This window comes from Mirounga angustirostris, unplaced genomic scaffold (assembly GCF_029215605.1).
Source record: "Mirounga angustirostris isolate CCGP_5_RB_7025 unplaced genomic scaffold, mMirAng1.0.hap1 SCAF_9, whole genome shotgun sequence".
In the NCBI taxonomy this organism is placed as follows: domain Eukaryota; kingdom Metazoa; phylum Chordata; class Mammalia; order Carnivora; family Phocidae; genus Mirounga; species Mirounga angustirostris.
In genome coordinates, this window is record NW_026991717.1 from 30,184,828 (window position 1) to 30,199,638 (window position 14,811).

At 38.2% G+C, this 14,811-nt stretch overlaps 1 protein-coding gene across 8 annotated transcripts in view; it reads right to left on the reverse strand.

Annotated features, from left to right (window-relative positions):
• Positions 1-14,811, reverse strand: part of SCAPER (S-phase cyclin A associated protein in the ER) — a 539,097-nt gene that overhangs the window by 74,519 nt on the left and 449,767 nt on the right. For all 8 annotated transcript variants that reach the window (XM_064570081.1, XM_064570083.1, XM_064570082.1 and 5 more), the window contains one exon: positions 12,172-12,404. In XM_064570081.1, the coding sequence (XP_064426151.1) occupies positions 12,172-12,404 (233 nt within the window). The remainder of the gene's footprint in view (positions 1-12,171; positions 12,405-14,811) is intronic.

Consider the following 14,811-nt stretch of genomic DNA (forward strand, 5'->3'; position numbering starts at 1 on the left):
AATGGAAAATATTTTCTCAGACTATTCCTGAGACTAATAATGACCACACAAAACTTCAAAACCACCTAGTTTTGAGATGAAAATGGCTTAACTGGATTTCCTGTACTGATCTTGAAATAGCTAGAAAGGAGGAAAGACTTCCAGAAGGAATGAAGAAGCACAGAAAAACCAAACCAAACCATAATGAACACTATTGAGCAGGTGGTCCTTTCTGAGCATGGTCTCCTTTGGTTACTGGGGGCCATCAGTCTGACCAATGTTGTTCTAAACTGCCTGGGTCCTGAATCACTGCTCTGACAATCTTTAGATGACTGCCTAAAAAGATGCTGAAACTAAATGGCTCTAAAGGATCAGTGCAGAAAAATTCGTATTGCCAACTTCACAGTTTTGAGGGAAGAATGTAGAATCTTCCAATGGATGTTGGGATCAGCAGCAATATATCTTTCACACTGTAGCTGTTAGGCTGAAATTATAATGTTGAGACTGTTAACCATATACAAGATGAAAAGCTTTAATGTGGACTTCTTAGAATATACATTCTGGGAAACAAGCTGCTGTGAATGCTCCAGGAAATGGGCGTCTCCATTTATTTTACCATTTGAGATTTAAAATGAGTCCCCCTGCAGCTTTTGCCACTGGAATGTATAAGCTGAAAGATCTCTCTCTCTCTCTCTATCTAATCTATCTCCCTCTGTATAAAGATTTATATATATATATATAAATTTATTTATTGCCGCCTCTTCTTTGTCCACCCTTGTCCAGCTACCCACTTTCATCCCAACTGAAATGTTGTCCAAAGGAGTTCTATTTCTGAACTAGGTTTAGTAAACTCATGATATTCCATGGTTTTAACTATCCTTGATATGTTAATAACTCCTAATTCTCTATCTCTGGGGCTATTTCTTTTCTGAACTTATTTCCAGGAGTTCTAATTTTTGGATATTTCCTCTTGGGGGTCCCAAGGCACTCCTACATGGATATGTTCAAACAAAAACTCATCATCTCTTCTGAAATCTCCCAACATTGTCTAATTGAATGTCACCAATTCATCCCATAAATGATGCAAGAGATGTGGGGGCATAACTATTTGTAATCATGCATTAATCCATTCTTTTTTTTTTTTTTAAAGATTTTATTTATTTATTTGACAGAGAGACACACAGCGAGAGAGGGAACACAAGCAGGGGGAGTGGGAGAGGGAGAAGCAGGCTTCCTGCTGAGCAGGGAGCCCGATGTGGGGCTTGATCCCAGGACCCTGGGATCATGACCTGAGCCTAAGGCAGACGCTTAATGACTGAGCCACCCAGGCGCCCTCATTCAATTATTTCTAAATATGATACTGATGCTAACCCCAAGGACCTCTTAGAGACTGACACCTAATAATTTCTATAAGAGGTATGTTCAAAGTATTACTACAGTTCAGCAGGAAAGCCTAATTTTCGCTCAATGGGTCAGATTATTTTGGAGGTCTTCAAATCTTTAATGCATTCACCGGTATTCTGGAGGTTGAGAGACAGAATTTGGGTCATATATTTTTGAGGGGTAGAGATCTAGCCAATGTAGTGTGTTCCAGAGGCAGTGAGCTCCTGGACTGAACAATATGAGTGGTTCAGCACAATGCATCGTTTTGATAGAGCAGTTCTTGGTTTTGACAGAAATAGTAGCTCTTCAGTTTTGCAGTGTTCTTCTGGGAGTCATTCCCAGAGATCTAGTCTAGAACCTGCTCTTTCAGCCCTTGGAAAAATTTTGTAAGTACCTAATTCCATGTATTAAATCCTTTCTGCTTAAAATAGTTTTGATGGTTTGTTTCCTACAAATGAATTCTGATTATAACAAAGGCCAATAAACAATGTTCAACCTCAACTAGATAAAGACAATGTAAATGGCTGAGGTTGAAGAGGTTGCTGCCTGTGTTCTCCTTTAGAATTCTGATGGACTCCTGTCTCACATTTAGGTCTTTCAACCATTTTGGCTCTATTTTTGTGTGTGGTGCAAGGAAATGGTCCAGTTTCATTCTTCTGCACGTGGCTGTCCAATTTTCCATAAGTATACTAATAAACATTTGATAGTGGAAATAAATAAGTCAATCAACAACAACAAAAAAGACAATGTAAATGAAGATGACACAAAATGCCATTTCACACGTATCAGGTTGGCAATTCGTAAGTGTGTTAACATAAAACATTGATAAAGATATGGGGAAATGAACTCCTATCCTTCGCTGATGAGAAGTGAAATCTGTATAATTACTTTGGAGAACAATTTGGTATTACTTGGTAAAGTTAAACATGCATTTATCATAGCATTCATAAATTCCTATTGTAAGCATGTAAATTTTTTTTAGAAGATTTTATTTATTTATTTGAGAGAGAGAATGAGAGAGAAAGAGCATGAGGGGGGGAGGGTCAGAGGGAGAAGAAGACTCCCCACTGAGCAGGGAGCCTGATGTGGGACTCGATCCCAGGACTCCAGGATCATGACCTGAGCCAAAGGCAGTCGCTTAACCAACTGAGCCACCCAGGCACCCTGTAATCATGTAAATTAAAGAAACTCCCATAGAGGTGCAAAAAAAGATTTCTATAAGGATGTTCACTACATCATTGCTTGAAATGGTGAAAAAGTAGAAATTACTGTCCTCAGGTGGAAAATGGAAAGGGAAACTGTGAATTTATACATTTAAAAGAATCTGTAGAGCAGTTAAAATGAATTAATCAGATCTAAATGCATTAACATAAATTAATCTCAACAACATGTTGGGTGAAAATAGAAGTGGACAAAATAGTATGATGGCATTTATATAAATTTTAAATACATGAAAAAATAGAAGGTAGATAATGTACTTTATGGATATCTATGTGATCTTTAAGTACACATATACACATAAAGTTTATACATATATTTACATAAACATACACATACATATTTTCATATACAGCATTTATATATATAAAATTACAAAAACATGCACGGGAATGATATACACAAACTAACATAGTGACTTACCTCCTGAGAGGGAGTAAGGGGAAAGGATGAAGATAGGGAGTTAGCTGCACCTGCAACATTTGGTTTCTTACCAATAAGAAAAAAGATCTAAGGCAATATAGAAAAGTGTTATCAGTTACTGAAAAATGTTATCAGTTGGTACTTAGGTGTTAGGTGTATGAGACTTCTAATGTGCTGTTGAATTTGGTTTGCTAGTATTTTGTTGAGAATTTTTGCATCTACGTTCATTAGGGATATTGCGCTGTAATTCTCTTGTCTTGTAGTTCTGTTTTCTAGCTTTGGTATCTGGGTAATGTTGGCCTTGTAAGATGAGTTTGGCAGTGTTCCCTTCTCTCCAATTTGTCTTGGAACAGTCTGAGAAGGATTGGCATTAATTCTTTAAGTGTTTGGTAGAATTCACCAGTGAAACCATCTGGTCCTGAGCTTTTTTCTGTTGTGAGGGTTTTTTGTTTGTTTGTTTGTTTTGTTTTGTTTTTTTTTAAAGATTTTACTTATTTATTTGACAGAGAGAGAGAGATAGCAAGAGCAGGAACACAAGCAGGGGCAGTGGGAGAAGGAGAAGCAGGCTTCCTATGGAGCAGGGAGCCTGATGCAGGGCTCGATCCCAGGACCCTGGGACCATGACCTGAGCCGAAGGCAGACGCTTAATGACTGAGCCACCCAGGCGCCCCTGTTGTGAGGTTTTTGATTATTGATTCAATCTTCTTACTTGCTACTAGTCTGTTCAGATTTTCTATTTCCTTATGATATATGGTCTTGGTAGTTGTATGTTTCTAGGATTTACCCACTTCTTCTAGGTTGTCCAACTTGTTGGCATATAATTGTTCATAACAGCCTCTTATGATCCTTAGTATTTCTGTGCTATCAGGTATAATGTCTCCTCTTTTAAGTATAATTTTATTTATTTGGGTCCACTCTCTTTTTTCTTGGCTAGTCTAGCTAAAGGTTTGTCCATTTAAAGGTTTTGTTAATCTTTTCTAATGTTCTCCTATTCTTTTTTCATTTATTTCTGCTTTAATCTTTATTATTTCCTTCCTTCTACTATCTTAGGGCTTAGGTTGTTCTTTTTCTAGTTCCTTGAGATGTAAAATTAGGTTGTTTATTTGAGATCACTGTTGCTTCTTGATATATGTATCTATCGATATAAAATTCCATTTTAGAGCTGCTTTTGCTGTGTCCCATAAGGTTTGGCATCTCAGAAAATGCTTCCATTTTCATTTGTCTTAAAAACATTTAAAAAAATTTCTTCTTTGATCCATTGATTGTTCAGGACTGTGCTGTTTAATTTCCATGTATACGTAAATTTTTCAGCTTTCCTCCCATTATTGTTTTCTAGTTTCATACCATTGTGGTAGGAAAAGATATTTGATAAAATTTCTATATTCTTAAATTTGTTGAGACTTGTTTTGTGGCCTAATATATGATCTATCCAAGAAAATGTTCCATGTGCACTTGAGAAGAATATATATTCTGCTGCTGTTGGATAAATGTTCCAAATATATTAGGTCCTTTTGGCCTACAGCATTTAAATCTGCTGTTTCCTTATTGATTCTCTGTCTGGTACATCTGTCGATTGTTGGGAATGGGGTATTAAAGTCAATAACTATTATCATATTATTGTTTATTTCCTTTAGTTCTATTAGTATTTGTTTTATATATTTAGGTGCTCCAGAGTTGGGTACATAAATATTTATCACTGTTATATCTTCTTAGTAGACTGACCCCTTTATCAATATACAATGACCTTCTTTGTCTCTTTTGACTATTTTTAGCTTAAAATCCATTTTGTTTGATATAAATATAGCTATCCCTGCTTTCTCTTAGTTACCATTTCCTTGAAGTATCTCTTTCCATCCCTTCACTTTGTATGTCCTTAATGCTAAAATGAGTCTCTTGTAGGAAGCATATTGTTGGATCTTGTTATTTCATCCATTCAGCCACTCTATGTGCTTTGATTAGAGAATTTAATCCCATTACACCTAAAGTAATTATCAATTAGTAAGGACTCGCTATTGCTATTTTGTTGTTTTCTGATTGTTTTGTACTTTCCTTATTCCTTGCTTCTTTTCTTGCAGTCTGCCTTTGTGATCTGATGACTCTGCGGTGGTGTGATTTGACTCCTTTATAATAATCTTTTGTGTATGTACTACAGGTTTTCCTTTGTGGATACCAAGAGGCTTAAATAAAATATATTTATTACATCCCACTTTAAGCAGATAAGTTTGACAGTATATAGAAACTTTATGCTTTTACTTCTCCTCTGCTCACATTTTGGGTTATTGATGCTACAATTTATATTTTTTATAGTGTGTATCCAATAACCATAGCAAATTACTGTAGTTATGGTTACTTTTAATACATTTGATTTTTAACCTTTAAACTAGGATTGTAAGTGAATTGTGCACCACCATTACAGTATCAGACATTTAGACTTTGCCTATATGTTTGCTATTTCCAGTGAGTATTACACGTCCATGTGTTTTTGTTGTTATCCTCCTTTTGTTTCAGCTTGAAGAATGCCCTTTAGCATTTCTTGTAAGGCAGGTCTAATGGTGGTGAACTTCTTCAGCTTTTGTTTGTTTGGGAAAATCTTTATTTCTTCTTTATTTCTGAAGGACAGCATCACCAGGTACAGCATTCTTGGTTGACATTTTTTTCTTTCCATATTTTGAAAGGCTGTGCCTTGATGTTGGGTGGGGCTGCAGGCTGGACTTCAGGTAGGCTGCTGGCTGTACTCTGGTGTTGGACAAGTTTGTCCGCTGGGTTCTCTGGTGGTCAGGGGCTCCCAGCTATATCTCATAGTTGGATGGGGCTATAGGCTATGCTTTGAGGTTTCCCAGGGTCATTGTTCAGGCTTCCTGGTTATGTGTGGGGCAAGAAACTATGGTCAACAGTTGGGCAGAGATGCTGGGTTGACTACCTGTCTGAGCATAGCTGTAGGATGGGCTTCATGGCTGCTTGGGTTCTTTGGCTGGTCAAGACCCGAGGTAATGCTGAGCAGCTGGGCAGGGATGTCAGTTTGCTTCCCCGCCTGGGTGGGACTATTAGAACAGGCTCTACAGCCAGTACAACCTGGTGACTGAGGAACCAAATCAGGCCGAACGGCCAACCAAGCTCCTTGCCCAGATGGGACTATTGGTTCAGCTCTGTGAATGGGCAGAAATGCTGAGATTTCTGCTCAGGAATGCAGTCCACCAGGATTTGAGAGCTGATTGCTGTGAGTATCCCCGCCCCCTCCCCCCCGACCTCCTGCCACCCCAGCCCTGTGTGGTTGAGCCCTGCAGATTCCCCTAGTGATCCTGCAGACTTCCCAGTGATCCTCATGAGGCAAAACCCAAGTGGGCCTCCTAGGGAGTGTCCTACAACCCCGGGGGAGCTGTATGTTTACTTTGGGCTCTCTTTTTGCACTGGAGAAACTACAGGCTTAGCAGGACCCTCTCAGTGTAGCACTGTGCCAGTCTGGGGGAGGGGTAATGTGCTCAGAGTGTTAGCTCTTCCTTTTACCCTTCTAATGCAGTTCTTCTCGGTCTCTGAGGTTCAGGGAGGGTACTTCAGCCTCATCCACCCTCAATTTCTGGTATTTTCACAGTAGCGTCTTATCTATGTATAGTTGTTAGTTGGTCTTCTTGTGAGGGGGACTGGAGTTGGCAAGAACCTATGTTGCCATCTGGTCAATGACACAATCAGCTCTATACTAGAGAACTAAGATCTTATAAACAGAGACCTACCCCAAGGAATTAGCACTGCTCCAAACAAGCAGAAGCATCATCTGTGGCACTGTGCTTCCACTTTAGTACAGGATGGTTGGTAATATTTTAGTGCATTCCGTCCATATCTCAGCAAAGTTCTGAAGGCTTAAAGTCCAAGGTCAAGGGGCTGACAATATTGAACTCCTCTGAGGACTCTCTTTGGTTTTCAGATGGCTGCCCTTTTGCTGCCTCTTCACACAGTTGTCCCTCTGTAACGTGCCTAGTGTTCTTAATATATGAAGGCTCAAAAGAATGATGCTGTATAATATTGTGTAAACCTATGATTACTCATAGGTAATCTTTGGGTAGGTCAATTTGGCAATATGGACAAAAACCCTTAATGCATATTCTTTTGACCTAGAGATTCTACTTGTTAGCATTTATTTTAAGAAAACAATCATTTGCAGGGAAAGATGAGCATACAAAGATGTTCTTCATAGTGGTATCTGTAGTAAAAAAACTAGAATAAACCTACATGAGTAATAAAAGGTTACTTGAAGCAAATCATTGCTACATAATGAAATACTTGGAAAGCCAGTAAAAAGTAATTTGCAAGTTCCTATTGATTTAGAAAAATAAATAAAAACATGATAAGTAATATGTACAAGTATTACAGGTTTTTTTTTTTTTTTTTGATAAAATAACCACATGTTGTACACCAAAGGCAACCCAGTGATTATCTTTGGGTGGAAGGATTCAAGGTAATTTTTGTGTGTTTACAAAAATACCCATTGTTCTCTTCTGTGTTTTCCAAATTGTTTTTCTCATTGAGCACACATTACTTCTGTAATTAGGAAAAAGAAGTTATTTTGAAAAGGAGAAATGAGAGAGAAACAGCCAAGCCATCTGTTATTGCAAGAGAACCTGGACACTTAAAGACACAGCAGTAGAGTGTAGGTGATAAATCGGAGAGAGTGACAAGGCAGAATCAATAAGTAGTAAAGACTGGCTTGAATATTGGTTTGATAAAGGAGTCTCTGAGAGGAGTCTGACAATGCTCAGATTGCTGGCTTAAGTAACTGAATGGGATATTGGTGCCACCGATAAGGACAGAGGACACAGGAAAAGGGGTTCCTCTCGGTGGAAAGATTATGCGTTCAGTTTTAAACTTGTGGAGCCTGACATGCCTATGCTACCTCCTGACATGTGGCTAGGGTTTGTTGGCTAGCAAAATGCTAAAGTACAGTTTTATAACTTCTTGAATAGATGCCTTACATTTGATAACTTTCGATTCCAAAGACTGGTATCAGTGACTTGGACTTATTTATTTGCCTTTTGGTTGTACAGTTTGATTTTTCTGTTTTGAGAGATAAATATAAATTTCTAATTGGATATGATGAAAAGAATTGTGCTTCAGCAAAAGACTTCAAAGAGCCCAAGCAACCCTGTAGAAGAACAAAGATGGAGGCATCACCTCCTGATTTCAAACTATAATACAAAGCTCTAGTAACCAAAATAGTATGGTACCAGCATAAAGACAGACACATAGACCAATGGAACAGAACTGAGAACCCAGAAATAAACCCATGCATCTACAGTCCACAAATATTTGACAAGGGAGCCAAGAATACTCAATGGGGAAAGGATAGTCTCTTCAATAAATGGTGCTGGGAAAACTGGATAACCACTTGCAGAAGAATGAAATGGGAGCTCTATCTTACACCACTCACAAAAATGAACTTGACAAATGTTAAGACCTGAAACCATTTAACTCCTAGAAGGAAACACAGGGGAAAAACTCCTTTCAGTGGACTTGGCAATTCTTTTTTGCATATGATACCAAAAGCAAAAGCAACAGAAGGAAAAATAAAGAAGTGGGACTACATCAAACTTCAAAGTTTCTGCACAGCAGAAGAAACAATCAACAAAATGAAACGGCAACCTATTGAATGGGAGAAAATATCTGCAAACTATATGTCAGATAAGGGGTTAATATCCAACATACATAAGGAACTCCTACAACTCAATAGTAAAAACACAAATAATCTGATTGAAAAGTGGGCAAAGGACCTGAATAGACATTTTTCCAAAGAACATACAGATGGCCAACAGGTACAGGAAGAGATGCTCAACATCACTGATCATCAGGGAAATGCAAATCAAAACTACAATAAGCTACCATGTTGTACTTCTAGGAATGGTTATTATCAAAAAGACAAGAGATAATTTTGGCAAGGATGTCAAGAAAAGTGGACCCTTGTACACTTTTAGTGGAAATGTACATTTGTATGGCCACTGTGGAAAATAGTACGGAGAACAGAACTACTATATGATCCATCAATTCCACTTCTATGTATATATCTGAGGGAAATGAATCACCATCTCAAAGAAATATCTGCACTCCCATGTTCACTGCAGCATTATTGAGAATAGCCAACACATGGAAACAATTCTAAGTGTCTATCAATGGTCTATCAATGGATGAATGGATAAAGAAAATATGGCATGTGTGTGTGTCTTTGTGTGCGTATAATGGAATATTATCCAAAAAAGGAAGGAAATCCTGCCATTTGCAACAACATTGATGGACCTTGAAGACATTATGCTAAGTAAAATAAGTTAGATGGTAAAAGACATATACTGTATGATGTGTCTTAGATGTAGAATCTAAAAAAGCTGAACTTCTAGAAATAAAGAATAGAAGGCCTAGGGGCTAGGGGAAATGAGATGTTAGTCAAGGGTACAAGGGTAGAAACTTCCATTTGTAAGATGAATACGTTTTGGGGTGCCTGGGTGGCTCAGTTGGTTAAGCAACTGCCTTCGGCTCAGGTCATGATCCTGGAGTCCCAGGATCGAGTCCCGCATCGGGCTCCCTGCTTGGCAGAGAGTCTGCTTCTCCCTCTGCCCCTCCCCCTCTCATGTGCTCTCTCTCATTCTCTCTCTCTGAAATAAATAAATAAAATCTTTAAAAAAAAAAAAGATGAATACCTTTTGGGGATGCAATTTACAGCATGGTGACTATAGTTAACAATACTGTGTCATGTACTTGAAAGTTGCTAAGAGAGTAGCTTTTAAATGTTTCACCACACATACATAAAAGGTAATCACGGGAGGTGATGGAGGTGTTAACTAACCTTATTGTGGTAATTATTTGCAGTATATCTGTATCAAATCATCACATGGTACACCTTAAACTTATACATTGTTATATGTCAACCATGTCTCAAGAAAGTTGGAAAAAATAGAATTGTGGAGCTTCAGGGTTGGTCCATTTCCTGAGCAAATTTCAAATAAGTGTTTTTTCAAATTGCAATCTGCTTCTATCCTACAAACAATACTGCTTTCATAGAACTGTGCTAAACACTGTAACTGCCAATATTTTCACTTTATAGAAAAAAGTTCTGATTTTTGACAGCCAAATGATAATATTTAGATATTCTGTTAAAGGTCTTTTTGTTTTTGTATCCCAGGACCTTGTATGGTGTCTGGCACAAACTGCTACAGGTGACCTTTGCAGGAACTGATAAATATTTCTGAGAATCCCTTAGATCTAGACACTTGACCGAACCATGTAAAATAATAAGGACTGGTATTACCATCTTTGTTAAAAATCCTCTTGACTCTTTTATGCCAGATGAGGAGAAGGAGGAGACACATGTCAGTGTGCTCCGCTCCAGCTCCACTTCCGGACCGCAGGCCAGAGAACAGCACCAAAGACTGTTGGAACTCTCTCTGCCCAGCTTTACAACTCTACAGATAGAAACTGACAACAAATTCCCAGGTTATGGTGGGGAGTGGGGTGAGATCTCTTGTCAGTATATCTGAGGAGGTGAGAAAGCAAGCATGGAAATAATTAGACATGTTCTGTTTGCTTCATTAGGCAGATCTAAACTACAGTTTGTGGTTCTATACATAGCCATCATGAAGCCAACTAACAATGCATTATGTATAAGAAAACAACCTTCACCCAAAGTGGTTCAAGTCAGAGAAAGAGCAGCAGAGTTTCATTCTAAAGGACTGTGATTATCCATCATCCTTTTTAAGTTACAAGAAATTTGGTTTGGCAGATTACCAGTTATTTTTTCCCCCAATACCTTCCTCCTTTATGAAGGATCTAGTAACTATAATAATATATGTGAAAATGTATGTACTTTCTCCTGGAAAGCCCATTAGGATTACACTGAAGCCTTTGGCTGGTCCTTCCACCTCATCACAGCCAAGGTATGGACAAGAATGCAGGTTGCTGCATCACACGGTAGCCCAAGGGAGAATGCTCGAACAGAATGGCATGTATCAGCAAGCAGAGAGGGCTAGGTTCTACAGTGACCTAAGGAGATGGGGAAATTGAATGGGATCAAGCAACTGAGAGAAAGGTCAGGGAGGGTAAAAGTCAAGTGCTTTAAGATAAATGGTTGTGAACCCAAGGGGCCTAGTACTCTCTAGCAATAAATATGCTTGGGGAAAAAGGGCAGGCAGATGGAAGGGAAAAGTGAACAAAGTAATCAAGGGTAAGAAAGATATCAAATGAAACGACTGTTCTCAAGAAAGCACTAGAAAAACCAGAGGAAATTTATGAACTCTTTTGAGGCAAATGCAGAAGAGGACATTCTCTTTTCTCCTATTAACCTACCATAAGCTTCAGAGCAACAAACTGCATGGATTTTGGAAGCCAGAGATCAGTCCTGATCACAGAAAAGTTATTGATAGGTGGGGTAAGTAACTGATTAACACTAAATGGAATCCTGTTGGGAAATTAAATGTCCTACCTGATTCAAGATTCATGAGGGAAAAAGAGTTCAGATGTCAGAATAGGAGTAAATTTCCCTGGAGAAAAGGTGACCTTTAGGAGTGAACAAGGTTGACCTTGAACAGGTGTCAGAAATCACTACATTTGTGTAGTGGAAAGCACACAGGTTTTGGGAGTCCAGCTAGACCTGAGTTTTGATCTCAAATCTCCAACGTACTTTTAATTTATTTATTACATAAACTTAGGCAAAGCACTTAACCTCTCTGAGCAACTTCCCCACCTACAAAGTCTGAATTAGAAATCCTATACCTATAGAGCTGCAAAGCCTCTATTACCATACCATATACATAATGAATGCTCCATAAATGGTAGCTATTACTGTTTTAAGTCTGAACCAAAATTAAAACCAGAGATGACCTGAAATAGGGGAATTCTCAGAAATTCTTGAGTTGGGAAATAGTTGACAGAAAGAAAGTTATAAAAGCTTGGACACTATATATTCTAACATCAAATATCTAAATATCAAGAATGACAGATGAGCTCTAACTGTATTGCTTTTCATTAGTAGGACTTTTCTTCTCTTGTTGTACAAAACGTAGTATATTTTCCACCAAGAATTTATGGATGGTGTTGTGAGAACCAATGCCATCACATGGGCCCTGAGATTTAAATAATTTTAATATAATATTTTTTTAAAGAAGAAGAAAGTTTGAAGAAATCTAGCAATTTTACCTGATGAGGTCCTGAACTCGAGTGTTAAAAGCATCACCTTGTGAGGGTTTGTTTTTCATTTCCTGTGTCGATATTTTTGGTGTAGCTGGCCGGCTGTTTCCATCTGGTCGATTGGCAATCAGGCAGCTAAAAACCACAGCACTGACTTTGAGAAGTCCAGCTGTCAAACCTTCAAAAACTTGCTTATTTGTATTTCTTCCCAAAATAGCATTATTTTCATCAGGAACATAAACCTAGATAGAAAAAAATATAGTAATTGTATTTCAGTAAAACCACCAGAAATGGACAGAGATAATTTGGAAACTTTCTGGAATCCTAAGTAATTTTGAAATTGTAGAGGTGGCTAGCTAAATGTTTAGGTGTTGGTTCTGAAGTTCGGCTGCTGAGTTCAAGTCTCAGCTTTGTCCTTGCTAGTTGAGTGACCTTGGGCAGGTTACTACTTCCAAGCTTCATTTTCTCCTTTATAAAACAGGGACAACGACAGTGCCTGTATCTTAGGGTTCTTGTGAGGATTAAGTGAGCTAATCCACATAAAATGCTTAGCTCATGCCTAGGCATCTAGTAAGTACTCAATAAATATTATTTATTCAATTGAATAAATTATATTAAAAATTTGTATGAGCCCAGAAAATGAACCAAGTGGTAAACTGACAGCAGCACTGTTTTCTTGTTAAAGTGAATGCTAAAAATATCTAATCTAAATTTCTCTATTAAAATGAAATTTGTATTTCTTATCACAAAATGGCAAAACAGTTTTTCCTAATACATAGGATCATATTTGGCTATCTTTGTGTATAGTTTACAGGAAGTAACATGGTTAAAAGTTGGGACTAGGAGTTAGAACCTGGGTTTGTAATTGCAGCAGTAAATCAACCTGTGTAAATTCTGAGAACGATGTCTGGCACACAGGTAAGCCCCACAGACGTGTTATCTGCTACTACACTGCTACTCTTACTATGATTCTATTATTGCCAGGAGTAAATACTACTGCGTATGAACATCAGCTCTCATAGAGAAGGATGACTTCAGAAGTACAAGGGTTAAATACATAATTACCATGCTGGGAGCTCTGTGCCCTTGTTCTGTGATGCTGGCTACTTAAAGGCTTACTCTTCCCAGGAAGAGGAGGGGCTGCCTCCTGAAGGCCTTACTACCAAGAAAGGGGCAGAGACAATAGGCTAAGGATGGGAAGAAAGGAGGTCTGGACTTGGAATCAGATGGTACTATATTCAAGATCCAGTTTTTCTTCTAGCGGATTACATGACTTTAATAATTTTACATTTCTGAGATATAGTTTCTATAGCTGCCTACCTGCTGGGACTACTATAAAGTTCAAATAATAGGAAGAAGGGGAAAACACCTGGCGAACTATTACACTTGACAAATGCACTTAGTAACAATCAGCCTTTGCTTATCCTCACTCTATACCTGCACCAGTTCTATCAGAAGATAGAGGAATAAATGACCACTTGGATTTAAAAAGAGGATCTTTATAAACACAAGCAAATGTTCCTTCCATTCCTTTTGTTGTTGTTCATGTAGACATTCCATGAAAATCACTTTTCTGAGAACGGCCTGTTTAAGACTGTTGACCATAAGTTATCTCTGACCACTGAGCCATTCTGAAGCCCAAGTAATTAGAGTAGAATATTTCTGCAGTGTGTGCTCCAGTTAACTGGTGAAAGTTCCCTTTGAAACTCTATAGCAGTTATAAAACAGTCACACAAACCTCTTCAGGTTGTGACTAGCGTAACCTAGCCTGTCCCAATACAGAAGGTGGTATATGACGAATGGAGTTCGAACCTAGGATTTCTGCATAGGTTGGAATGAGCAGGTTATGCTGCAATGAAACACTCGTCAAAAATGTCAGTGGCTTCAAACAAGAAAGCTTAATTTTTCATTCACATGACATGTCCATGTCAGGCTGCCTGAGGCTCTGCTCTGCATCCCTGTTGTCCTTACTTTGGAGCCCAGGTGACAAAGCAACCACCATTTATAGCAACAAAGACCAAAAGAACTTTCTAAGATAATCAAAGTGTTTCAGTCTACACTGTTCTATATCTGCACTAGTCACATGTGGCTTTTGAGCACTGGAAATGTGGTTAATGTGACACAGGGACCGATTTTTTAAATTTCAGTTAGTTTTATTTTAATAGTGACCAGTGTATCAGACAGTACAGAGCACTACAGGTCACAGTGGCAGCGAAGAAAAAAGATCTCTGTAAGGTCCTGCATCAACATTAAATGCATTACTTGAAAGTGACACCATTTTGCTCACACCTTACTGGCTGGAAGTAATCACATAGTCCAACCCAACCACCAGGGAGCCAAGAAATGTCATCCTACTACGTACTTGGAAAGAGGGAGAGAAGCAGAACATTTGGTCCACAGTACTATTAACTACATGGTTTTGTTAGTTCCATTATGACTATACATATATTATTTATAGTTAAGTTATTTAGCATATGATGATTATATTTACTTTCTTATACAAATTTTTGGTTTTAGTCAGGTAACTTTTTTTGTATGCTGAATTTCCTATTTATCTGTCATTAATTCATTGTCACCCTTTCCGGTTAAAGTGGAATTTCCTCTCAAGTTCAAACACATCAGGGATTGTTGGTTCTTTTTAGCCTCCTC